Raw genomic sequence first — 23,847 nt, 5'->3', positions numbered from 1 at the left:
TCACATTGAAATCACCTCAACGTCAATACGTAAAAACTACGTCATCTAAAGATATCACACTGACGTTTTTCCACATAATTGAAAGCAAATAGCAATTTAAATATAAGCGAACACAAACGCAATAAAATTGACGTTTTTATCTGTAGTAACATACTTTTTATTTATTTATTTGTACTTTAAATAGATTTATTGTGAAGGCAACAACATGGAGTGAGTTTAGTGAGAGTGACACCTGGCGACTCGGAGGAGTAATGCAATATTTAAAATTGGAAGAATATTAGCTGTCAAACCCATACAGTCACAGAGCGTTGATACCAATTTAATAACCTTATATATAGCCTATATATATATATATATATATATATATATATATATTATATATATATAAGAACCAAGTTTAACCAAGTTTAAGAACCAAGTTTATTGCCAAGTAGGTTTGGCCTTGTTGATAAGGCTTGTAGCTTATATATATATATATATAAGGTTATATATATGTATATATACATCAGGACCTAAACCTCACGCTACAACAACAGTTTCTTCCCATCCGCTACTACCCTTATCAACAAGGTTTGTTCTCGAACAAGTAGGTTAACAACATGTTGTTTCTTCTTGTTCTAGAACAAACCGACTTGTTAGGTTTGGCCTTGTTGATAAGGCTAGTAGCGGATGGGAAGAAACTGTTGTTGTAGCGCGAGGTTTAGGTCCTGATGGACCGCAGCCTCCTGCCAGAGGGCAGACTTTGTGACTGGGCTGGGCTGGGAGGGATCAGCCACAATCTGAGGCTGGGGTGGGCTGGGAGGGATCTCCAGGACTCTGAGGCTGGGGTGGGAGGGATCTCCAGGACTCTGAGGCTGGGCTGGGAGGGATCTCCAGGACTCTGAGGCTGGGCTGGGAGGGATCTCCAGGACTCTGAGGTGTGCAGGTCCCGGACAGCTGGAAGGTTTCAGTCACTCAGCTTTTCTTCAGCCCGAATGACACGCTGCAGTCTGCCCTACCTCTAACAGAGATATATGTGTTAAATATATCGAATAACAGCACTGAAAACAATCCTAAAAGGAGCGGTAAGGGGGCGTGTCCCTACGTCATCACGCAGATGAAAAGAACGCGCCATATTTGGCAGCAGCTTCCTGTGAAACCCAGAGAGTCCTCATGATGGTGTGCTTGTTGCGCGTGCTGCTGCACGGATCCGGATTTTCCGCGTTGCTCAGAGAGCGGGACCCGGCGTGCAAGTTGGCGGGTCTGACAGCCAGATACCACAGCACCGAGACGGCCCCCCAGCTGCCCGGGATGGAGTATCAGGTACCGTGAGGCTCTCACGCGTCTTCTCACGGGCTGCTAATGAGCTAGCTGCCCAGCAGAGACCTGCGTTACTTTCACAAGTTTTTAAAGACAACTTGCGGGAAAGTGCATGCTTGGAGTATGGATAGAAAGATGGCTGACAGCAGAGCCCTAACTGTGTTGGTTTATGACTGATCGCCAGCTGTGGAAGGAGCAGTTAGCTGCTCCGGGGCTGAACTTTGGGAAGTTCCTGCATGAACGGAGCTTTCTGGGGTCTTACTGTACAGACACGTGGTGTCGCCTTCCTCTGGCACGCTGTTGTTGTAGTTTAATCTCCACAATTTGTGAGAAAATCCCACGTGCTACGAGTGTTCTTGTGATTTGATTTCATGAACCACAGACTGTGGCTTCATCGCACGCGCTGCGGCTCATGCAGGTGAAGAAAAGGCTGAGAACTGAGCCAAAGCCGGGTTTTCAGAAATGCTTTTTATTCTACAGAACTGCAGCTCCAGCAGGGGTTCATTTACTTTAAAAACTTGTTTCTTTAGGTCCAAACGCAGAGCAGAGCAGCTCAGATCAGTGGATCTTTACACAGGAACAGTTCTTTGTGTCTATGATGAGGTTTAAAGTATTTAACGGGTTCAGAACATAAGCAAAAATGCAGGAAAATGCTTTTTATTCACAGCCTCAGGAGCAGCGAGCTGCCGGGGTCTCCCGTGACTTCCCTCCGCCTTCCTCCCATAATCCAATAACTTGCACATTAGGTTAGCTCTAATTGACCCTCTGAATCAGTGTGAGCGTGCACGGTTGTTTGTTGGCTCTGGGATGGACCGGGTCAGGGGGTCCCAGGCCCGAGTCATCCGGGGTACACCTTCAGTATCCTGCAGTATGAACAGTTACACCCCCGACGGTGCACGTTACTCGCGTGGATGTGTAAATAAAAGCAGTTAAAAGTAAATCCTGCACGGGCCGAAGTGGACTCTTTGTTTATGTTATCTTTATGCATTTAGCTTTTATCCAAAGTGACTTACAGGTAGGCATGTAGGGGAAGGGGGTCTTGCCTAAGGACCCCTACTGGAGTCATGCTGGGGATTTGAACTCAGGTCTCTCTACACTGTCCAGTCCAGTCTTTGCAGCATTTTAACAGCGAGTTGGTGGGTTCATGTGCCTGATGTCCGGCTCAGATCCTGCGGCTCAGATCCTGCGGCTCAGATCCTGCGGCTCAGATCCTGCGGCTCAGATCCTGCAGCACAGATCCTGCAGCACAGATCCTGCAGCTCAGATCCTGCAGCTCAGATCCTGCAGCTCAGATCCTGCAGCTCAGATCCTGCAGCTCAGATCCTGCAGCTCAGATCCCCACAGACGTGGCTCATACAAACACATCAGAGCTGCTTCAAGGCAGCGCTGAATGGAGGAATAATGTAAGGGACTTTTGGACACACCTCCCTCCAGCAGGGATCGATGCGCCTTCTTGTACTTCTGAAGCTCAGTGACATGGCAGATTGAACTGGAGCTGGAGGCGAACCAGTGCCTGTCAGAGCAGAACGCACTGCTGCAGCTCCCATCTGTGTGAATGACCCAGCAGAAGCAGGTTAACCAGGACGTCTTCCGTGTTGCTGCCAGTAGAAACGACGCCAGCTGGAAGTAGCTCTTCTGTTCGGCTCATTTTCTAAAAGGCTCCTTTGCAGGTCGTTCCTGATGGTTCTGATTCTTCTTCTGAGGCTCCTGTTGAGCCGTGTCACACACGATGTGGTCGGGTGGAGCATGCAGGGGGCTGGGGGGTCGTGAAGCCCTGTTCCAGACAACATAAATCACAATCTGTTCTCTGCTAATGGCTGTATGAGCGTGTTTATTACTGTGTTATACCCATCTTTCTCTGCTGACTCCTCCAAACTAAAAGCCTGAACCCGTGAAGTCGTGTTTCTCGTCTGTGTTGGCGCTGATAAGCAGCTGATCCATCCCTCTGAGGGGGTCCTAATGGACCATAAAGCCTGGAAAACCACAGCCTGAACCACACTGAACCGATGAGACGCTGCCGTTTTGTTTTTCTCTTCAATGGACTCAGATTCCTGATCATTACTCTGCCAGATAAGTTCAGAACTGATCACAAAGAAATTCTGTCTCTATTCTTTTAACACGTGAGGAAAATCTGGATGAAGCATCAGAAAAACCAACTGGATGGTTGGAGTGAGGGGGGTGAAAGCTGATGATGCTGAACGTTCACAGCCCCCCCCCCCTGGGCTGGGGTCAGAGGTGTGTCTGTAATCAGAGACGCAGCGCTCTCTCATTAGGGTTTAGCTTCCTGTATCAGCTGTTTCTGGATGTTTCTGCACTTTCTTTATCTTTGATGTTGAATGGTCTCAGATTGGTGTGATTTTCTTACTGCATGTGACCCCCCCCCCCCCCCCCCCCCGATGCTGTAAATCTGCTCAGGATGACAGCTGTCTGTGGCTCACTGCTGTCTGCGGCTCACTGCTGTCTGCGGCTCACTGCTGTCTGCGGCTCACTGCTGTCTGCGGCTCACTGCTGTCTGCGGCTCACTGCTGTCTGCGGCTCACTGCTGTCTGCGGCTCACTGCTGTCTGCGGCTCACTGCTGTCTGTGGCTCACTGCTGTCTGTGGCTCACTGCTGTCTGCGGCTCACTGCTGTCTGCGGCTCACTGCTGTCTGCGGCTCACTGCTGTCTGTGGCTCACTGCTGTCTGCGGCTCACTGCTGTCTGCGGCTCACTGCTGTCTGTGGCTCACTGCTGTCTGCGGCTCACTGCTGTCTGTGGCTCACTGCTGTCTGCGGCTCACTGCTGTCTGTGGCTCACTGCTGTCTGCGGCTCACTGCTGTCTGTGGCTCACTGCTGTCTGTGGCTCACTGCTGTCTGTGGCTCACTGCTGTCTGTGGCTCACAGCTGTCTGCGGCTCACTGCTGTCTGCGGCTCACTGCTGTCTGCGGCTCACTGCTGTCTGTGGCTCACTGCTGTCTGTGGCTCACTGCTGTCTGCGGCTCACTGCTGTCTGTGGCTCACTGCTGTCTGTGGCTCACTGCTGTCTGTGGCTCACTGCTGTCTGCGGCTCACTGCTGTCTGTGGCTCACTGCTGTCTGTGGCTCACTGCTGTCTGCGGCTCACTGCTGTCTGCGGCTCACTGCTGTCTGTGGCTCACTGCTGTCTGTGGCTCACTGCTGTCTGTGGCTCACAGCTGTCTGTGGCTCACTGCTGTCTGTGGCTCACTGCTGTCTGTGGCTCACTGCTGTCTGTGGCTCACAGCTGTCTGTGGCTCACTGCTGTCTGTGGCTCACTGCTGTCTGTGGCTCACTGCTGTCTGTGGCTCGGAGTCGGAGGCCCATGCAGCCTGCTCTGGTCGCTGCTCTCACTGCTCTCTGAGGCTAACTCTACCCCTGACTCGTGTTTGAAAGGAGCAGATCTTTGTTGATCAGGGTTTTAACCCGGCTGATGTCTTCTTTTTTTCCCAGGATGCCGTTTGCACCCTTAACACGCTGCAGACCAACGCCAGCGCTCTGCTGCAGGTCCTTCAGGAGAGGAGCCAGCCTCAGCTGCAGCTGCAGGCCATGAGAGGCTTCCTGGAGCGAGCCGGCCTCACGGTGAGTTGATCGGGACAACCTGGTGTTCCAGAACAGGAGCATCTTCATTAGTTCTCTGACTCTGGGTGTGATTTGGCTTTTAAAGGTGAACGATCTGGATCACCTGAACATCATTCATGTGACTGGAACAAAGGGCAAGGTGAGCCTGCCTTCTGGTTTCTGTTCTGTTGTATTCAGCTGCTGTTATGCAACCTGAGAGCAGGAGGCCACACAAACAAGCTTCCAAGCATGTGTCCATTAACCCGGGAAACCCCAGCTGTTGTGACATCTGTTCAGAGACGTGTTTGTTTTTGGCTTTCAGGGATCAACATGTGCCTTCACCGAGCAGATTCTGAGAAGTTATGGCTTCCGAACGGGATTTTACAGGTGAAGCTACCCGTCCTAGTGTCTCTACAGAAGAATGAAGCACATCACTGCAGCGATATCCAAAAATACGACTCCTTTTCCTTCCAAAACCTACAGAATCATTTTCATTGCTGCTGTGATGCTGCTTGTTCTGTCTCCAACACACTGATAATGTGCTATTTTGAAAGAGAAAACCTCCAAATCAAAGAATATAACCAGGAGAGGCGCATCGAGGAGCTGAAGCCTCTGCACAGGGGCACTAATAACTATCATTACCGATAGTTTTTACTGCCATCTGCAGCTGTAAAGTGCTGAAAGGCAGTTTGACTTTATCAGTGCTGGCTGAAACTGCCGGTGCTTATCTTATTTCAGTCCTCTGTGGCCCAGTGCAGCTGCCTGTGGAAGAGTTTGTGCTGGTCATTCTCTCATGTCAACACTACTGATGAACCTAAAGTTAAAGAACTCAGATAACGCAGAAACACCGGAGTAAACTCTTCTGTTTCCCTCGTGGTTGCAGCTCTCCACATTTGGTACAAGTCAGGGAGAGGATCCGAGTCAACGGACAGCCCATTGGAAAAGACCTCTTCACTAAATACTTCTGGCAGATCTATGGCCGGCTCGATGAAACGAAGGTAGGTCATGTGACAAAGTGAGAAACTGTTACCCCTGCTGCTTATTCAGTTCAAAGACGTTCCATCGGGTTCAAATCTGGAAACAAGCTGCATTTAGAAGTAGAATAGTGATGAAGCCAGTGGAAAACACTGAAGGTTTCCTGCAGAATACCATTAGTGATGGAGAAAGGTTGTGATGTACACTGGAGGAGAAGTTTAAAATGACTCGCTGTGGGAAAGCAGCTGTTTTACTCATCATAGTAAAACAAAAGCACCACTTTGGCCACTTTTATTCAGGCTGGTTGAGTCCATGAAGAGCAGGCTGCGCTGTTTCCAAGCAAAGAATCCAAAATGTAAAAGCTGTTTCTTTTTTACCCGCTGCAGCGCGCGGTTCTCTAACCGAAGTACCCGGCGCAGCGCGCGGTCCTCTAACCGAAGTACCCGGCGCAGCGCGCGGTCCTCTAACCGAAGTACCCGGCGCAGCGCGCTGTTCTCTAACCGAAGTACGCGGCGCAGCGCGCTGTTCTCTAACCAAAGTAGCCCCGGCGCAGCGCGCGGTCCTCTAACCGAAGTACCCGGCGCAGCGCGCTGTTCTCTAACCAAAGTAGCCCCGGCTTGGCAGCTGCTCTCTTGTTTTAGACAGAGCATCAAAGACCAGAGTTCTGCTGTGAACCTTTTCTTCTCCAGTCTTTGGTGCATTGAAAATGATTATAAAACATTAAAATTTAAGAAAGAATTGGTTGTACTTTCCAACAAAATCACCCTGATCCTTCTGGAATGGTTCATTCTTTCCAAATAGAGCTCTTTAGATGGTGCCATCGCACACATGGCAGCATCTTTCCCTCGGTAACGTGCAGCTGTAGTACCAGCATAAAGCTGTGGGTTAACACGTGTCCTTCGATTTTACACCAACGTGATTCAGTCTTCTGTCTGAACTCCTCAGGATGCCCACGGAGGGACAATGCCAGCATACTTCCGTTTCCTCACCATCTTAGCCTTCCACATCTTTCTTCAGGAAAAGGTGGGTTAGCAGCCTGAGAGCAGCCATGTTTTCAGATGGTGCTGAAGGCGAAACTGTAGCCTTTACGCTTCTTAAAACGTTGCAGAAACTCAAACTCTTATTGTGAAAGTCATCACCTGAACGTCTCCTGTCTCTGGTCAGGTGGATTTAGCTGTAATTGAAGTTGGTATTGGTGGAGCTTACGACTGCACCAACATTATAAGGTGAGGTTCTGTCTGCCTGTTGGTTTTAGATCGATGTCAGAAAGAGTTGAATAAGATTCTACGGTATCTTTAGCTCAGAAGCAGATTGTAAAATGGCCTGATTACTTTGCAGTTGTACTAAAGTGCTGTTTTAAAGTTTAAAGTGTGGCTTCAGTGTTTGATTGACACATCTCTCTGTGAACAGGAGGCCGTGGGTGTGCGGCATCTCCTCTCTGGGCATTGACCACACTCAGATTCTGGGAGACACAATCGAAAAGATCGCCTGGCAGAAAGGAGGCATTTTCAAGGTGTGTTTGGCAGGTAACGCCAGGAAAGTGTCAGTGAGTTCAACTGCAAACGATAAGAATGTTGTTTATATATCTCTACAGAAAGAAACTTTCCTTTTCTCTCTGGCTTTGTTGCTTTGTTGGCCTGTGGAGCTGAAAGTCTTGTTGTTCTTGACCTTTTCTCCCTCTGATGGTGTGCTTTTGCAGCCTGGGGTTCCTGCCTTTACAGTCAGGCAGCCAGAAGAAGCCATGGCTGTGCTCCGGGACCGAGCCAAAGAGATCGCAGTAAGTTCCCCTTTCAGTCAGATCAGCCCGTGAAAGGGAAGTCGGCTCTTTGTGATGCAGTCTGACCTGTTGTTCCAGTGTCCTCTGTGGGTGTGTCCAGAGCTGGAGGACTATCAGCTGGACTCTGGACCTGTGCGTCTCGGCCTGGCGGGACAGCACCAGCGCTTTAATGCTTCCCTGGCCCTCCAGCTCAGCCACACTTGGCTGCAGAAAAGATGTGTGCCAGGTGAGGCTGTTTGTCAGGAAAAAGACTGGAAATCTCTTATAATTTAGCTGCCTGAACCTGTGTAAAGATGAAATCTAGCACCAAATAAACACGACATAAATCAGAACTATGTACGGCTTCAGGTTATAACACACAAAGTCCTTGTCTTTATGACACCAGCAGGAGGAGTTTGATAAATCCCACCAGATGCTAAAGCTCATGCAGTGTTGCACATTCTGTGTGTGGACAGCATTTTAAACTGTCTCACCTTTGGAAACAATCTGTCTGCCTTCAGGAGATAAAAGCGTTCCTTCCAGCAGCCTGGAGAGCAGCAGTTTACCTCAGGCAGCTGCCTTCAAGCCCAGCCCCATCATGGTGAAAGGTGAGTCCTGCAGCCAGCCTTCACCACTCATCACCAACTGTTCAGAGGAAGTTTAACCAGAAGGTACAGGACCTGCTGCTGGCTGGGGGAGGCGTGCCTGATTGGTTGTCTGTTTGGTGTCAGGGCTGGCAGCCACCGAGTGGCCCGGCAGGAATCAGACGCTGAGACACGGCGCCGTCACCTACTTCCTGGATGGAGCTCACACCATGAGGAGCATGCTGGCCTGTGTGAACTGGTTCAGGGATACTGCAGCCCAGCATGAGGGGAATGCCAGGTATGCTCTGATTAAACGTTAAGCTCATATAAGGCTTTAGTTGAGCAGTATTAAATGTCACTGACGCAAAGAAAATGCAAAGAAGGGAAAGGGAAAAAACGATTATTGTGTTCGTCCAACCAAAACTGTCTGAAATTGAGCTTCTCAAACCCTTAGTAACGGGCTCAGGTAACACAGCCGGGGATCCACCATCCGACTGTCAAACTGCTGCTCTGCTCTAATAAAATCAGGATTTTATAACCGCAGCATCAGAGAAAAGCACCGAGGCAGTAAATAAGACATGAGCGGATTCCCACAGCCAAAGTCAGACTGAATGTTATCAGGAAATCAGCTGCTTTCTCATACATGGGAACTGCTCTGATTTAACCAAGTTGAGCTGCAACCAGAGAGAAAACAAAAAGAAATATCCTCACTGGGTGCAGAAGTCAGCTGGAGTCTCTCATTTCTCTCATCTGAAAGTCTTCTTCACTTTGAACTACTTGTTTCATCATTAAAGTTCTACTTTGTTTCAATTTTATATCTATTTCACTTTGGGATGAAAGAAGTGTCATTCAGTTTAAGATGTGAAATTACTTCATCGCTCATTCCTTTTACAATTCAAACGTGTCCCTGTGTGACCTTGTTTGTCCCTGTGTGACCTTGTTTGTCCCTGTGTGACCTTGTTTGTCCCTGTGTGACCTTGTGTGATCCTTTGTGACCCTGTGTGACCCTGTTTGACCTTGTTTGTCCCTGTGTGACCTTGTGTGACCCTGTTTGACCTTGTTTGACCCTGTTTGACCTTGTTTGTCCCTGTGTGACCTTGTTTGACCCTGTGTGACCTTGTTTGTCCCTGTGTGACCTTGTTTGTCCCTGTGTGACCTTGTTTGTCCCTGTGTGACCTTGTTTGTCCCTGTGTGACCTTGTTTGTCCCTGTGTGACCTTGTTTGTCCCTGTGTGACCTTGTGTGATCCTTTGTGACTCTGTTTGACCTTGTTTGACCCTGTTTGACCTTGTTTGTCCCTGTGTGACATTGTGTGATCCTTTGTGACTCTGTTTGACCCTGTGTGACCTTGTTTGTCCCTGTGTGACCTTGTTTGACCTTGTTTGTCCCTGTGTGACCTTGTGTGATCCTTTGTGACTCTGTTTGACCTTGTTTGACCCTGTTTGACCTTGTTTGTCCCTGTGTGACCTTGTGTGATCCTGTGACCTTGTGTGACCCTGTTTGACCTTGTTTGTCCCTGTGTGACCCTGTTTGTCCCTGTGTGACCCTGTGTGACCTTGTGTGACCCTGTGTGACCTTGTGTGATCCTTTGTGACTCTGTTTGACCTTGTTTGTCCCTGTGTGACCTTGTTTGACCCTGTTTGTCCCTGTGTGACCTTGTGTGATCCTTTGTGACCTTGTTTGTCCCTGTGTGACCCTGTTTGTCCCTGTGTGACATTGTGTGATCCTTTGTGACTCTGTTTGACCTTGTTTGACCCTGTGACCTTGTGTGATCCTGTGACCTTGTGTGACCCTGTTTGACCTTGTTTGTCCCTGTGTGACATTGTGTGATCCTTTGTGACTCTGTTTGACCTTGTTTGACCCTGTGACCTTGTGTGATCCTGTGACCTTGTGTGACCCTGTGTGACCTTGTGTGATCCTTTGTGACTGTTTGACCCTGTTTGACCTTGTTTGTCCCTGTGTGACCTTGTGTGATCCTTTGTGACTGTTTGACCTTGTTTGTCCCTGTGTGACCCTGTTTGTCCCTGTGTGACCTTGTGTGATCCTGTGACCTTGTGTGATCCTGTGACCTTGTGTGACTGTTTGACCTTGTTTGACCCTGTTTGACCTTGTGTGACCCTGTTTGTCCCTGTGTGACCTTGTGTGATCCTTTGTGACTGTTTGACCCTGTTTGACCTTGTTTGACCCTGTGACCTTGTGTGATCCTGTGACCTTGTTTGACCCTGTGTGACCTTGTGTGACCCTGTTTGACCTTGTTTGTCCCTGTGTGACCTTGTGTGATCCTTTGTGACTGTTTGACCCTGTTTGACCTTGTTCTGCAGTGGTCCTGTGGCCAGAGTGCTGCTGTTTAATGCCACAGGAGAGAGGGATTCTGCTGCCATGCTCAAACTGCTGCTGGTGAGTACAGCTTCTGTGTGAAAGGAGCACATTTCTCTGCTTGTTAAGTAGCTCAAACCTTTTCTGCTCTTATTTCCAATCAGCCGTGCCATTTTGACTTTGCTGTGTTCTGCCCAAACATCACCGAAGCCATCGCCTCCTGTAACGCAGGTGAGATTTACAAACTGCTTCTGCATCCTTTCTTAGAGTTTCTGACTTCTACCCAAAAGGATAAAAAAAGCTGCTTAGATTTGAGGCCGTCTTTGACCCTTAAAGGAGTCGATCAGCAAAACACGTGGAAACTCGGGTAAAACGCAACAAAGGGAAATCTGTAGTGAAATCTCTCTAACTGTACTTTCGGCCTGCTGAACATCATATTTCTATATTTGGGCTCCAGTTGGGTCAGCAGCAGCAGCTAAAGCAGCAGCTAAAGAAGCAGCAGCAGCTAAAGCAGCAGCTAAAGAAGCAGCAGCAGCTAAAGCAGCAGCAGTTAAAGCAACAGCAGCAGCTAAAGAAGCAGCAGCAGCTAAAGCAGCAGCAGTTAAAGCAACAGCAGCAGCTAAAGAAGCAGCAGCAGCTAAAGCAGCAGCTAAAGAAGCAGCAGCAGCTAAAGCAGCAGCAGTTAAAGCAACAGCAGCAGCTAAAGCAGCAACAGCTAAAGCATCAGAAGCAGCAGCAGCAGCTAAAGCATCAGAAGCAGCTAAAGCAGCAGCAGCTAAAGCAACAGCAGCAGCTAAAGCAGCAGCAGCTAAAGCATCAGAAGCAGCAGCAGCAGCTAAAGCAACAGCTAAAGCATCAGAAGCAGCAGCAGCAGCTAAAGTAGCAGCTAAAGCATCAGAAGCAGCAGCAGCTAAAGAAGCAGCAGCAGCTAAAGCAACAGCAGCAGCTAAAGCAGCTAAAGCAGCAGCAGCTAAAGCATCAGAAGCAGCAGCAGCTAAAGCAGCAGCTAAAGCAGCAGCAGCTAAAGCATCAGAAGCAGCAGCAGCTAAAGCAACAGCTAAAGCAACAGCAGCAGCTAAAGCATCAGAAGCAGCAGCAGCTAAAGCATCAGAAGCAGCAGCAGCTAAAGCATCAGAAGCAGCAGCAGCTAAAGCATCAGAAGCAGCAGCAGCTAAAGCATCAGAAGCAGCAGCAGCTAAAGCATCAGAAGCAGCAGCAGCAGCTAAAGCATCAGAAGCAGCAGCTAAAGCAGCAACAGCTAAAGAAGCAGCAGCAGCTAAAGCAACAGCAGCAGCTAAAGCAGCTAAAGCAGCAGCTAAAGCATCAGAAGCAGCAGCAGCAGCTAAAGCAACAGCTAAAGCATCAGAAGCAGCAGCAGCAGCTAAAGTAGCAGCTAAAGCATCAGAAGCAGCAGCAGCTAAAGAAGCAGCAGCAGCTAAAGCAACAGCAGCAGCTAAAGCAGCTAAAGCAGCAGCTAAAGCAGCAGCAGCTAAAGCATCAGAAGCAGCAGCAGCTAAAGCAGCAGCTAAAGCAGCAGCAGCTAAAGCATCAGAAGCAGCAGCAGCTAAAGCAACAGCTAAAGCAACAGCAGCAGCTAAAGCATCAGAAGCAGCAGCAGCTAAAGCATCAGAAGCAGCAGCAGCTAAAGCATCAGAAGCAGCAGCAGCTAAAGCATCAGAAGCAGCAGCAGCTAAAGCATCAGAAGCAGCAGCAGCTAAAGCATCAGAAGCAGCAGCAGCTAAAGCATCAGAAGCAGCAGCAGCAGCTAAAGCATCAGAAGCAGCAGCTAAAGCAGCAACAGCTAAAGAAGCAGCAGCAGCTAAAGCAACAGCAGCAGCTAAAGCAGCTAAAGCAGCAGCTAAAGCATCAGAAGCAGCAGCAGCAGCAGCTAAAGCATCAGAAGCAGCAGCAGCAGCTAAAGCAGCAACAGCTAAAGAAGCAGCAGCAGCTAAAGCAACAGCAGCAGCTAAAGCAGCTAAAGCAGCAGCTAAAGCATCAGAAGCAGCAGCAGCAGCTAAAGAAGCAGCAGCAGCTAAAGCAGCTAAAGCAGCAGCTAAAGCATCAGAAGCAGCAGCAGCTAAAGCAGCAGCTAAAGAAGCAGCAGCAGCTAAAGCATCATCAGCAGCAGCTAAAGCAGCAGCAGCAGGTGTTGATGTGAGCTGCTTCATGGGGTTCGAGTTGCTTGAGGCAGCCGTGGATAAAGTCTTTGCTCCTGGGCTCGGCTGCATGTTACAGAAAAATTTTTGCCTTTAATCAAAATGAGCAGAAGTAGAGCCGGTGCTTCCAGTTTGAGGACGCTACCGTTGAGTTTCCCCGGCTCGGCGCCATTTAACCGTCTTGTTGTGTTTGGCAGCGAGACAGCATCAGCACGGTGTGATCCAGCCAATCAGCTTCATCTCCACTGGTTCATCCTCCAGCATTTAGCTCAGGATTTAGCAGCCTTTTCAAGTCAAACGGGGTCTTGTTGACCTGTTCCTTGCATTAAATGACCCAGTTGTTTGGGCCTTGCACCATGAAGACAGCTCCTAAAATATTCTGAACTATTTCTTCTTCCCTTGTCTCTTCTCAGACCAGCAGAACTTCAACGTGTCGGTTGAGGACATGCTGACTCGTTGCTTGGACAATGAGAAAAGCTGGCGCCTCCATAACAGTCACGGGGATAACAGAGAGCTGCTCATCGAAGAGCGCCTGCTGCCGGCCTCTGAAAAGAAGGCCGACACTTTGGTCTTCCCCTGCATCCTCAGCGCCCTTCAGTGGATCAGCCAGGGCAGAGATGCTGTGCTGGCAGACTCAGCCCAGAGAGTCCAGCCGGTCACACCCAGCATTACGGCCAAAGCTGCGTCACTCTGTCAGGCAGCTGAGATCCACGTCCTCGTCACTGGAAGCCTCCATCTGGTGGGAGGCGTTCTCAAACATCTGGATCCAGCCTCCTCCAAGTAGACCATGTGCATAGAGGGAGTTCTGGCCTTTGAATGGATCTGTGTGGATGCTTTGCGGTGGGAAAAGGTCGTTTACGGTTTGTGGCGTTCTCTTTGTGGACGGTGAGGTCCACAGAGCTCCAGCTGGATGGGATCAGCTGCTCCCACAGCTGTGGTGCTGCTGGGAGTTTCACCATTGTGTGGTTAACACTAAGAACTGGCGAGTTTGGGCCAAAGCAGCTCCGGCTTCACCAGAACCTCACAGAGGAGGAGCTCGTGTCTTTGGTCTCGCCTGAACCCAGGCGGTGCGTTCATGAACATCGCAGTGTGGGCTTAGAGGAGCCATTCCTCCCCTGGAGGAGGTCTTTCCACCTGCTTTTAACTCTTTCTGTTTCAAACGTCTGTTTTTGATTGATTGTTTTTTTTAATGGAACCCATTTTCAGACTCTGCTGTTCCTGTTGTAGACGTTTAAATATTCTAACATGATAAAAGCATCAGATGCAGTTTAAATTGGTAAAGATTAACATTGATTTAGACGTTTCTATCCAGTTTTAATTTAAAAATTAACTGCACTTATTTTAATATTCATGTGGGCCGATTGCAAAATAAAATGCACTTAAATGAAACTTGTAAGGAATAAAGATTACATTTGTTCACGTCTGTAAAGAATGAAATAACATGAATAAACCGTCTCTAATCTTCTTGTTCGTTAACATAAATTCATACCAGCGGATCACAGTTCTTTATGAGGGAAAATTGAACATATTTCTTTAGAAAAAGGAGGTTTGTGGTTCTGGAACGCAGTGAAAACACCTGATTTCATTAAATCATCCATCTGTTTCCATCACTGCAGGCAGCACAGTGACGAGTTTCACTTCCTCGCTGTTCAGACCCAGAACCAATGAGTTATTTTAACCTGGAGTCGAATCTTACGTGCAGTGATTATCAGTAACGGGAAGTTTTCTGAGCTCAGTTAACTGCAGAAGGCACATTTTCAGCTTTAAATGGAGTATTTCTGTAGCAGGTTATTAATATGCACTTCAGAAAATGATGGATTAACCTCCAGTTGTTCAGGGATTAGATTTAAGCAGCTGTTTTTAATGAAATTTATACTTTACGTCGTACTTTATGCTGGCAGATGATGCCTATGATTACTTTAATAAATAATGTAAACGAGCCATTTTCCTGCAGCTGGCATTATTTGAATTAATCTGTGTCAAATCATGTGAGAAAGCAGGTAAAACCTTAATGTTTCCCCCCATAACCTCATTCCATCCATGAAATGCCAGGTATACATGTCATAAAGCGCATTTCTTTATTCTAAAAATGACTTTCTACAGCCCTAAAGTTTAGCCCTGTTAGCTTATTTATGGCTGAAATTCTGTAAACAATAAAAAACAGAATTAATGACGTTCAAATCGAAGATTATTCCATGTATTACTTAATAAGTACCGCCTTTTATTTGTAATGAATCTGTTGGGAGGAGTTTTAACCAGAACCCAACACCTGGATCCAGAATCATTCAAGTAAACACAACCGTGTGAATTAATCCGGTTCTGACCTTTGAACTAATGTATTAATACACCTTATATTAATGTGAAGAAACCAGCTGTCTGTACAGATGAGGATTGTAACAACGCTAAAAAATAAATATAAATATAGTGAGATAAGATAATCTTCACAGGTTCATAAAGTTTAAAGTTGCCATATTGTAAGTTCAGTCAGATAAAAAGTCATGATAAACTACAGCGTGACTTCATTTTTTAATCATAATTCAATTAAAACTGAAAAATCTCATCTGAACGAACTTTAATTCGCCAAAGCAACAAGAAGAAATAAAACGTATTTATAGTTTTCGGAGTGCGCAGCTTGTCCGGCTCCTTGGTTATTTCAGCCAATAGGAACAGAGCTTGTTGAACGACTACAGCACCCTGAGCCAATGGGGCTTCCGTAGGCGGCCTCCTCGCCCGGCTAACGTAAGCGTTGCTACTCGGAAGAAGAAGCCGATTCTGGAAGCCATTACGCTGCGCACATCAATTGAGTAAATCCTACTATTTTTGCGTACTATACGCACAATTACCTCTCAGAGCAGGTTTCCGTAATTATGGCCTCAGCCGTCAAAAAGAGAAAAATGAATTTTTCGGAGAGAGAGGTGGAAATTATTGTCGAAGAAATTGAGAAACAAAAGCACACACTGGTTAACCACTTCAATGCTGGAGTCACCCACATGACAAAGAATAACGCGTGGGTGGACATTCTGAAAAAGGTGAACGCTGTCACCACCTGCCCCAGAGAGCTGCCCGAGGTGAAGAAGAAGTGGTCCGACATGAAGACGGAGGTCCGGCGGAAGGTGGCGCAGGCGCGGGCTGCCATCGAGGGGACGGCCACAGACTGCACTCCAGTTCCCGTCATCCTCACTGCCATGCAGCAGAGGATCTGCAACCTCCTGGGGGAGGCCACCATCATCAGCCTGCCTGCAGGAGACTCGGATGCTGAGATCACGTTACCCGTCACGGTCAACGCTGCCGCCACCGTCACGCTCACAGAGGGTAAGAGGGCGGAGGCGTGCGCCCGGGGCGTGCACCGGGGCGCGCATTTACAGGGCGCAAAGTCCACGTGCGGGATTTTATCCGAGTCTGTCTCTGGGAACAGCAGCACCTGTGAGAGAGCAGCTGTCCGGGGAAAGAGGGCTGCTCACCTCCAGGGTGGAGTAGGGTGGAGTAGGTGATCATCAGGGAGAGTTACACCTCCAGGGTGGAGTAGGTGATCATCAGGGAGAGTTACACCTCCAGGGTGGAGTAGGGTGGAGTAGGTGATCATCAGGGAGAGTTACACCTCCAGGGTGGAGTAGGGTGGAGTAGGTGATCATCAGGGAGAGTTACACCTCCAGGGTGGAGTAGGTGATCATCAGGGAGAGTTACACCTCCAGGGTGGAGTAGGGTGGAGTAGGTGATCATCAGGGAGAGTTACACCTCCAGGGTGGAGTAGGGTGGAGTAGGTGGTCATCAGGGAGAGTTACACCTCCAGGGTGGAGTAGATGATCATCAGGGAGAGTTACACCTCCAGGGTGGAGTAGGGTGGAGTAGGTGGTCATCAGGGAGAGTTACACCTCCAGGGTGGAGTAGGGTGGAGTAGGTGGTCATCAGGGAGAGTTACACCTCCAGGGTGGAGTAGATGATCATCAGGGAGAGTTACACCTCCAGGGTGGAGTAGGGTGGAGTAGGTGATCATCAGGGAGAGTTACACCTCCAGGGTGGAGTAGGGTGGAGTAGGAGATCATCAGGGAGAGTTACACCTCCAGGGTGGAGTAGGAGATCATCAGGGAGAGTTACACCTCCAGGGTGGAGTAGGGTGGAGTAGGTGGTCATCAGGGAGAGTTACACCTCCAGGGTGGAGTAGGGTGGAGTAGGAGATCATCAGGGAGAGTTACACCTCCAGGGTGGAGTAGGAGATCATCAGGGAGAGTTACACCTCCAGGGTGGAGTAGGAGATCATCAGGGAGAGTTACACCTCCAGGGTGGAGTAGGGTGGAGTAGGAGATCATCAGGGAGAGTTACACCTCCAGGGTGGAGTAGGAGATCATCAGGGAGAGTTACACCACCTGTCATGGCCTCTTCATATCTTGGCTGCAGATACAGTAAAATTAGGAGCTCGTAGGACTGAAAAAGGTAAAGCCTTATTCCTCAGAAGCTCTGTCTTACACAAACTGTGTTTGCTGTGCAGCTCTTCCGGCTGGTCCAGGGACAGTCTGTGACGACACAAAGCCACTGAACGGTAAGTTGTTTTAAAAGTTAATATTCACACATTAAAGGCTCAGCACACTGATCCCAGTCAGCTTCTGAGCTGCAGAGCATCCTGAAAGAGTCAGTTAAACATGTTTTTCACGCAGCTACACTAAAACCATGTTTGTGTGTCGCCTGAAAAAGGCAGAAATAAAGTTTTACACAGTTTTTAACAGCTGTTAAGCAATGAGAGGCAGGATAACCACCGTGTCTGGAAGTGGCTTTGAACAGAAGACACCAGCTGCTGCTGCTGCTGTGTTTCCACCAAACACCCGTTTTATGGCTAAAGGAAGGCATGATCTGCCCTGTGTCCCTGAAATAAGAAACAAAAGATGGCAGCAGCCGTATGTTGTGTGCACTGCTCAGCATTAATTAAACCATGAAGTGTTTTCTAGCCTCCCTCAGTCCTTCTTCTCCGATTCTTGGCCTTGAACAGGCTGTTTTTATCCTTCCATCCATTAAACCACTTTCTTTAATGGATGTTTTTAGTGTCTCTCAAACATAATAAGATATCCTGAGAGCCGGCTAAATCTGCGATGTGTCACCATCGGAGCACCTTCTCCTTTCTGTCCTGTTTCCAGCTGAAACAACATACCACACCCTCGAAGATGGAGGCGTGGTGGAGTACTGCACCACTGTGAGCGACTCCACCCCCACGATGGTGGCTGCTGTTGAGGCTCCGGTGGAGATGCTGGCCTCGTCCTCAGCTTCCTCGCCACTGCCTCCAAGTCAGGCCAAACCTCAGGAGCTGAAGAGCCGCATCGCCCTGAACTCCGCCCGCCTGCTGCAGGAGCAGAGAGTCACAAACGTCCACATCCGGCAGATCGCCCAGCACCTGGAGGGCCAGAACGAGCTGCTGCAGACGATGCGGCGTTCCCAGGAGGCTCAGGCGCTGGCCCAGGAGCGGCAGGCCCAGGCCCTGGAAGGCACTCAGGCTGCGCTGCTCGCTTTGGTTCAGATGATGAGGCCCGCCCTCAAAGACTTGAGGAAATTCTTGCAGAGCGGGACTGATGCTAACCTCAGTAGCTCAGCTGCAGGGTCGACAGCTGATGGAGCAGGAACAGAAGAGCAGAGCAGACCCAAAACACCTCCACCTCCTCCTCCACAGCGAGCTGAGGAGACTCAATAGACTGTTTAGAGTGAGAGAGAGAGAGAGTGAGAGAGAGTGAGAGAGTGTGTGAGAGAGGGAGAGTGAGAGAGAGAGTGTGTGAGACAGAGAGAGAGAGAGTGAGTGTGTGATAGAAAGTGAGAGAGTGAGAGTAAACGAGTGTGAGAGAGAGTGAGAGAGAGAGAGTGAGAGAGAGTGAGAGAGAGAGAGAGAGAGTGTGTGAGAGAGAGAGAGTGAGAGAGTGTGTGAGAGAGTGAGTGTGAGAGTGAGAGAGAGTGAGAGAGAGTGAGAGTGTGTGAGAGAGTGTGAGAGAGAGAGAGAGAGAGTGAGAGAGTGTGAGTGAGAGTGAGAGAGTGTGAGTGAGAGTGAGAGAGTGTGAGAGAGAGAGTGTGAGAGTGAGAGAGAGAGTGAGAGAGTGTGTGAGAGAGTGTGAGAGAGTGAGAGTGTGAGAGAGAGAGAGAGCGTGAGAGAGTGTGTGAGAGAGTGAGAGAGAGAGAGTGTGAGAGAGAGTGTGAGAGTGAGAGAGTGTGAGTGAGAGTGTGTGAGAGAGAGAGAGTGTGAGTGAGAGTGAGAGAGTGTGAGAGAGAGAGTGTGAGAGTGAGAGAGAGAGTGAGAGAGTGTGTGAGAGAGTGTGAGAGAGAGAGTGTGAGAGTGAGAGAGAGAGTGAGAGAGAGTGTGAGAGAGTGAGAGTGTGAGAGAGAGAGAGAGAGAGCGTGAGAGAGTGTGTGAGAGAGTGAGAGAGAGAGAGAGAGAGTGAGAGAGAGAGAGAGTGTGAGAGTGAGAGTGTGTGAGAGAGAGTGTGAGAGTGAGAGAGTGTGAGTGAGAGTGAGAGAGTGTGAGAGTGAGAGAGTGTGAGAGAGTGTGAGAGAGAGTGTGAGAGTGAGAGAGTGTGAGAGAGTGAGAGTGTGAGAGAGAGAGAGAGAGAGCGTGAGAGAGTGTGTGAGAGAGTGAGAGTGAGAGAGAGAGAGTGTGAGAGAGAGTGTGAGAGTGAGAGAGTGTGAGTGAGAGTGTGTGAGAGAGAGTGTGTGAGAGAGAGAGAGTGTGAGAGTGAGAGTGTGTGAGAGAGAGTGAGAGAGAGTGAGAGTGTGTGAGAGAGTGTGAGAGAGAGTGTGAGAGAGAGTGTGAGAGTGTGTGAGAGAGTGTGAGAGAGAGTGTGAGAGTGAGAGAGAGATTGAGAGAGTGTGTGAGAGAGTGTGAGAGTGAGAGAGGGTGAGAGAGAGTGTGAGAGGGTGAGAGAGAGGGTGAGAGGGTGAGAGAGAGTGTGAGTGTGTGATAGAAAGTGAGAGAGTGAGAGAGTGTTACAGAAGCAATGAAAACTTTAAATTTTTTATCAGCTGCCAGTGAGCTCGTCTGAAAACATTGTTTTTGATTTTTTTAGCCATCTTCAGCTCATCCTGAAGGAAAAATAATCAGACTTGCTTTTCAAATCAGTGTCACTCGAGTCTTTTGTGAAAAGTTCTGTTTTTACAGTCTGCGGTGCTGGTGTGGCCCACGGTGGTCAAAGCGTGGAAGAAAGTCTCATTCAGGGTCATTAAGTTGGCTTCTAATAAAGTTTATATTACACAGGTGTTTAAAAAGGAAGGAAGCCTCCAAAGCTTTTATTTTTCTACTGTAAGATAACAGGAACTCACCCAGAAAAACTCCAGTCACTGCGTTTCCCCTTTCATCTTATTTATAGGAATATTAATATTATTTATAGGAATATTAATATTATTTATAGGAATATTAATATTATTTATAGGAATATTAATATTATTTATAGTGTTAAAACAGCTCGTGATTTCCAGTTAACTCAATGCAAGTCAGCCAAATGTCACAAACTGAGATTTTTATTTAATTTTAATTTATTTATTCAGTGGTGACAAGAGTCGAAATAGTTGGTTAGAAATATTAAGACAAAAGACTTTTCTTTTTATTGCTTCTGTCTGTTATTAATTACATTTCCATTAACTTTATTTCAATGCCAATTCATTATTCAAATGTTCCTTCAGTGCTGCTTAAAACTTTGGGTTTTGTTAAAAATCCTGAAGAAGAACCCAGAGGATGTGCACGGTTCCAGAAGTAAGTGCACGCTGCTTCAGAGCGGCTTCACTTTGACTCGGATACGACTTCAAGCTCAAAGTCTGCAGCTCGTTACAGTTTTATAAAGTCACGTTATGTCGGATTCAGGCCAGAAATACTTTTATTTTGGTCCAACTCTGTGAAGAAGAAGGAAACAAGTTGAATAACTTTTGTGTTATTTTTGTTTTAGAAATGAGCTCCTTTCCTTTTTCTTGGTTTCATTCATTACTGATGAATAAAGACATTAAGGAGGAGACGAGGTAAGATGATACAAAATAAACCAAATAATAATAATAATAATAATAATAACTGGATGCTTTACTTTGAACATGTGACTAAAATAAAATAAAACCGTTAAAGGAAAAACAAACAAAGAAGTATGAAGCAGCTTATTAAAGCTTATTAAATCTTCTTCTCTATTAGGAAACAATCATTACTTCCTGTTTAAATTTGTCTCCTACATTTTTCTACATATATGGACCCAGTAACTCCCAAAATATTGTTCCAAATACACATGCACGTACGTGCACGTATTTACAATCCCACAGCCACTGTTGAACTCATGTCTGACTGAGTCTCACGGCTGCTTTGCCTGCTTAATATCACTGAGTCACACGATCATTTATTGATTTTATAAGGTGCTAAAACGTCCCTCCTGACTCTGAAATGTCATGAAAAAGAAACATCATCAACACAGAAGCATCAGCTGAGGAGGTAGATGCTCATAAATCACCTGAGAGGGAGTTCATTACAGCTTCTAAACGTCTTCATCAGTCAGACATTAAAGGAGCATGTGCGAGCCGAGGGGGCGGAGCTTCAGTGACCCCGCCCCAAAACGATCACGTGGTTGAAGTGAAACCGGAAGGGGCTGTTTTTCTGATGACATCACGCTTCAGTTCACCTTCCTGATAATTAGACTCGCAGCCAATTAAAAAAGAAAGCTAAAATCCAGTCAAACTTCTTTATAAAATGAGTTCCTGAAAGCTAAAATCCAGTCAAACTTCTTTATTAAACGAGTTCCTGAAAGCTAAAATCCAGTCAAACTTCTTTATAAAAAGCTAAAATCAGAACGATGCGTTTGTTTTGTTGTCAACAGGAGGCACAAAGTTAAGAGATGGTCCAGAATAAAGTAGAACATGGTCTCAGATAGATATGCTTAAAGAATAACTCGCAGTGTTAGATCAGAACAGAACAGATCTTTATTCTCACCGTGTTCTTTTAATGAATTTAAAGCTCTGTGCTTCCTCCCTGTTCAACCTTTCAGTCCAGCCTCCTTCTCATTGGTCCGTCCTGCTTCTGAGGCGTCATCCGTACCTTTGACCATAAACTTCCACCCGGGAGCAGACGTGGTCTGGTGAAGTTCTTCAGGGTGAGAGGATGTTGTGGGGGGGTTGCTGCTCAGGAACTTCAGTATCGATGCAAACAGAAAACTTCCTTTGCTTGGATTTAGTTACGGAAGCTTCAACAGCTGAGCTTAAAGCCACAAAAAGCATTCTTACATCTTTGTTTTTATCTTATTTATGCTACAAAGAGATCATTTCCCCTCTGGGGATTAATACAGTACCTTCCTCCCTGCTTTGGTTCCCGTCCCTGGAGCATCATCATCCTCAGTGGGATTCCTTCCCTGCCTCCTCAGCCCCCCCGCTGACTCAGGACCAAACACCAGTACAAAAGCAGCTACATTATTTGATCAGAAAAGTACACGAAGTGTAGGTTTAAATATGAATGTGTGGAGCTCAGTTATTCCAGCTGTTATCATCACAACATTTATTTAAAAAAACAACAGTTTTACAGAACTTCTACACATCAGATCTGTTGCTGTGAGTCCTTCACATTTTCATCTGTGCCCATAGAAAATAACACCAAGAAAGAAACATTACATCATCTTAATCCAGCTGCTAATCTTTTTTCCAGCTTCATGTCATTACCAATCACTGGATAATCACCAAACTAAATAAAAGTGAACATCTACCATGCTGAAGGCTTCTTCCTCGGTCCACACAAAGCAGCCAGTTATATCCAGTCAGTGCAGGTTAAAAAAGTCTGAATTTATCCCCCCGCAGCATCCCGTCTGTTAACAACAAGGCTGCTGAGTCTGATGCCTTCTGACCGTCTGAAGTGACGGAGAAACAGAGACGGAACATCAGTGAAAGATCTCCTGAAAGCACGAACTGGAGTTCACTGAATCAGTGCATAAGCTACAGTGCCGCTCAGATTGTTAGCCCTCCTGAAACTGAAGCACAGAATGTAGAACATGTGAAAAAGAAAGCAGGTCGGGTTCTGTTCAGAGCCTTTATGGACAGAGTTTCTGTGGGAGAGAAGGAGGCTTTCCAGCTTTGCTTTCACCTCATGGAGATGAGGCCTCAGGCAGCACCTCCAGCTCTAAGGCCATGGTCCTCAGAAAGGTACAAAAACACGGTGTTTTGCTCTTTAGTGGCAGGAGAACAGAGCAGGAGATTGACAGGTGTGACGTGGACTCGTCTTTTAGCGAAGGCAAATCTTTCATATTTCCTACATTCCAGCCGGACTTAGTGTCATACGTGGTGAGTAATGACTGAAAGAACGAGATAAGCTCCTCCAAAGGGTGTCTGTGCTAAACTTCAGGCTTCAGGTGAGTAGCTCAGGTGTCCAGGGGAGGTACCTGGGGAGGCTTTTCTTCATCATATGGATCCAGCTCGTCAGGATGTTGTCTGTCTGGCAAAGAGATTATTTACAAATGGAAATATATTTTAGGTGTAGCCGGGGGGAGGAGGCCGTCTGGTTCTGGAACCTCAGGGTTACAGCTCTGCTTTCTGCAGATGATGTGGTTCTGTTGACCTTCAGCTGCTCTGGAGCGGTTCACAGCTCATCCGGGTCGAGACGAGTCTCTGCCTCAGCTGGAGCAGTTTCAGCATCTCTGGACCTGGTTCTGAACCTCCGGGTCGGGCTGAGTCTCTGCCTCAGCTGGAGCAGTTTCAGCATCTCTGGACCTGGTTCTGAACCTCTGGGTCGGGCTGAGTCTCTGCCTCAGCTGGAGCAGTTTCAGCATCTCTGGTTCTGGTTCTGACCCTCCGGGTCGGGCTGAGTCTCTGCCTCAGCTGGAGCAGTTTCAGCATCTCTGGACCTGGTTCTGAACCTCCGGGTCGGGCTGAGTCTCTGCCTCAGCTGGAGCAGTTTCAGCATCTCTGGACCTGGTTCTGAACCTCTGGGTCGGGCTGAGTCTCTGCCTCAGCTGGAGCAGTTTCAGCATCTCTGGACCTGGTTCTGAACCTCCGGGTCGGGCTGAGTCTCTGCCTCAGCTGGAGCAGTTTCAGCATCTCTGGACCTGGTTCTGAACCTCTGGGTCGGGCTGAGTCTCTGCCTCAGCTGGAGCAGTTTCAGCATCTCTGGACCTGGTTCTGAACCTCCGGGTCGGGCTGAGTCTCTGCCTCAGCTGGAGCAGTTTCAGCATCTCTGGACCTGGTTCTGAACCTCCGGGTCGGGCTGAGTCTCTGCCTCAGCTGGAGCAGTTTCAGC

The 23,847-nt window shown here is 47.9% G+C and overlaps 2 protein-coding genes across 3 annotated transcripts; both read left to right on the top strand.

Annotated features, from left to right (window-relative positions):
- The first annotated feature begins 910 nt into the window (after positions 1 to 910).
- On the top strand, positions 911 to 14,486 carry fpgs (folylpolyglutamate synthase). Of its 2 annotated transcripts, none has more exons than XM_072371507.1 (15): positions 911 to 1,302; positions 4,745 to 4,873; positions 4,959 to 5,012; positions 5,175 to 5,239; positions 5,736 to 5,850; positions 6,773 to 6,850; positions 6,992 to 7,053; positions 7,238 to 7,340; positions 7,527 to 7,604; positions 7,683 to 7,830; positions 8,105 to 8,191; positions 8,315 to 8,465; positions 10,488 to 10,563; positions 10,647 to 10,713; positions 13,052 to 14,486. In XM_072371507.1, exons 1-15 carry the CDS (start codon positions 1,153 to 1,155, stop codon positions 13,420 to 13,422), a joined length of 1,734 nt encoding a protein of 577 aa, XP_072227608.1. In that variant the 5' UTR covers positions 911 to 1,152; the 3' UTR covers positions 13,423 to 14,486. The 2 variants fall into 2 exon arrangements, with proteins under 2 accessions (XP_072227608.1, XP_072227609.1); XM_072371508.1 differs by having other exon boundaries at positions 8,108 to 8,191; positions 13,052 to 14,485.
- An 862-nt stretch (positions 14,487 to 15,348) lies between these two features.
- naif1 (nuclear apoptosis inducing factor 1) lies at positions 15,349 to 18,529 on the top strand. Its single transcript, XM_072371520.1, has 3 exons — positions 15,349 to 15,950; positions 17,125 to 17,175; positions 17,765 to 18,529. Exons 1-3 carry the CDS (start codon positions 15,506 to 15,508, stop codon positions 18,310 to 18,312), a joined length of 1,044 nt encoding a protein of 347 aa, XP_072227621.1. The 5' UTR covers positions 15,349 to 15,505; the 3' UTR covers positions 18,313 to 18,529.
- The last annotated feature ends 5,318 nt before the right edge of the window (positions 18,530 to 23,847 follow it).

Source organism: Leuresthes tenuis, unplaced genomic scaffold (assembly GCF_036924035.1).
Source record: "Leuresthes tenuis unplaced genomic scaffold, fLeuTen1.0.hap1 SCAF_19, whole genome shotgun sequence".
In the NCBI taxonomy this organism is placed as follows: Eukaryota; Metazoa; Chordata; class Actinopteri; order Atheriniformes; family Atherinopsidae; genus Leuresthes; species Leuresthes tenuis.
Note: the sequence above shows the minus strand (reverse complement) of the source record. Positions and strands in the feature narration are given on the sequence as shown.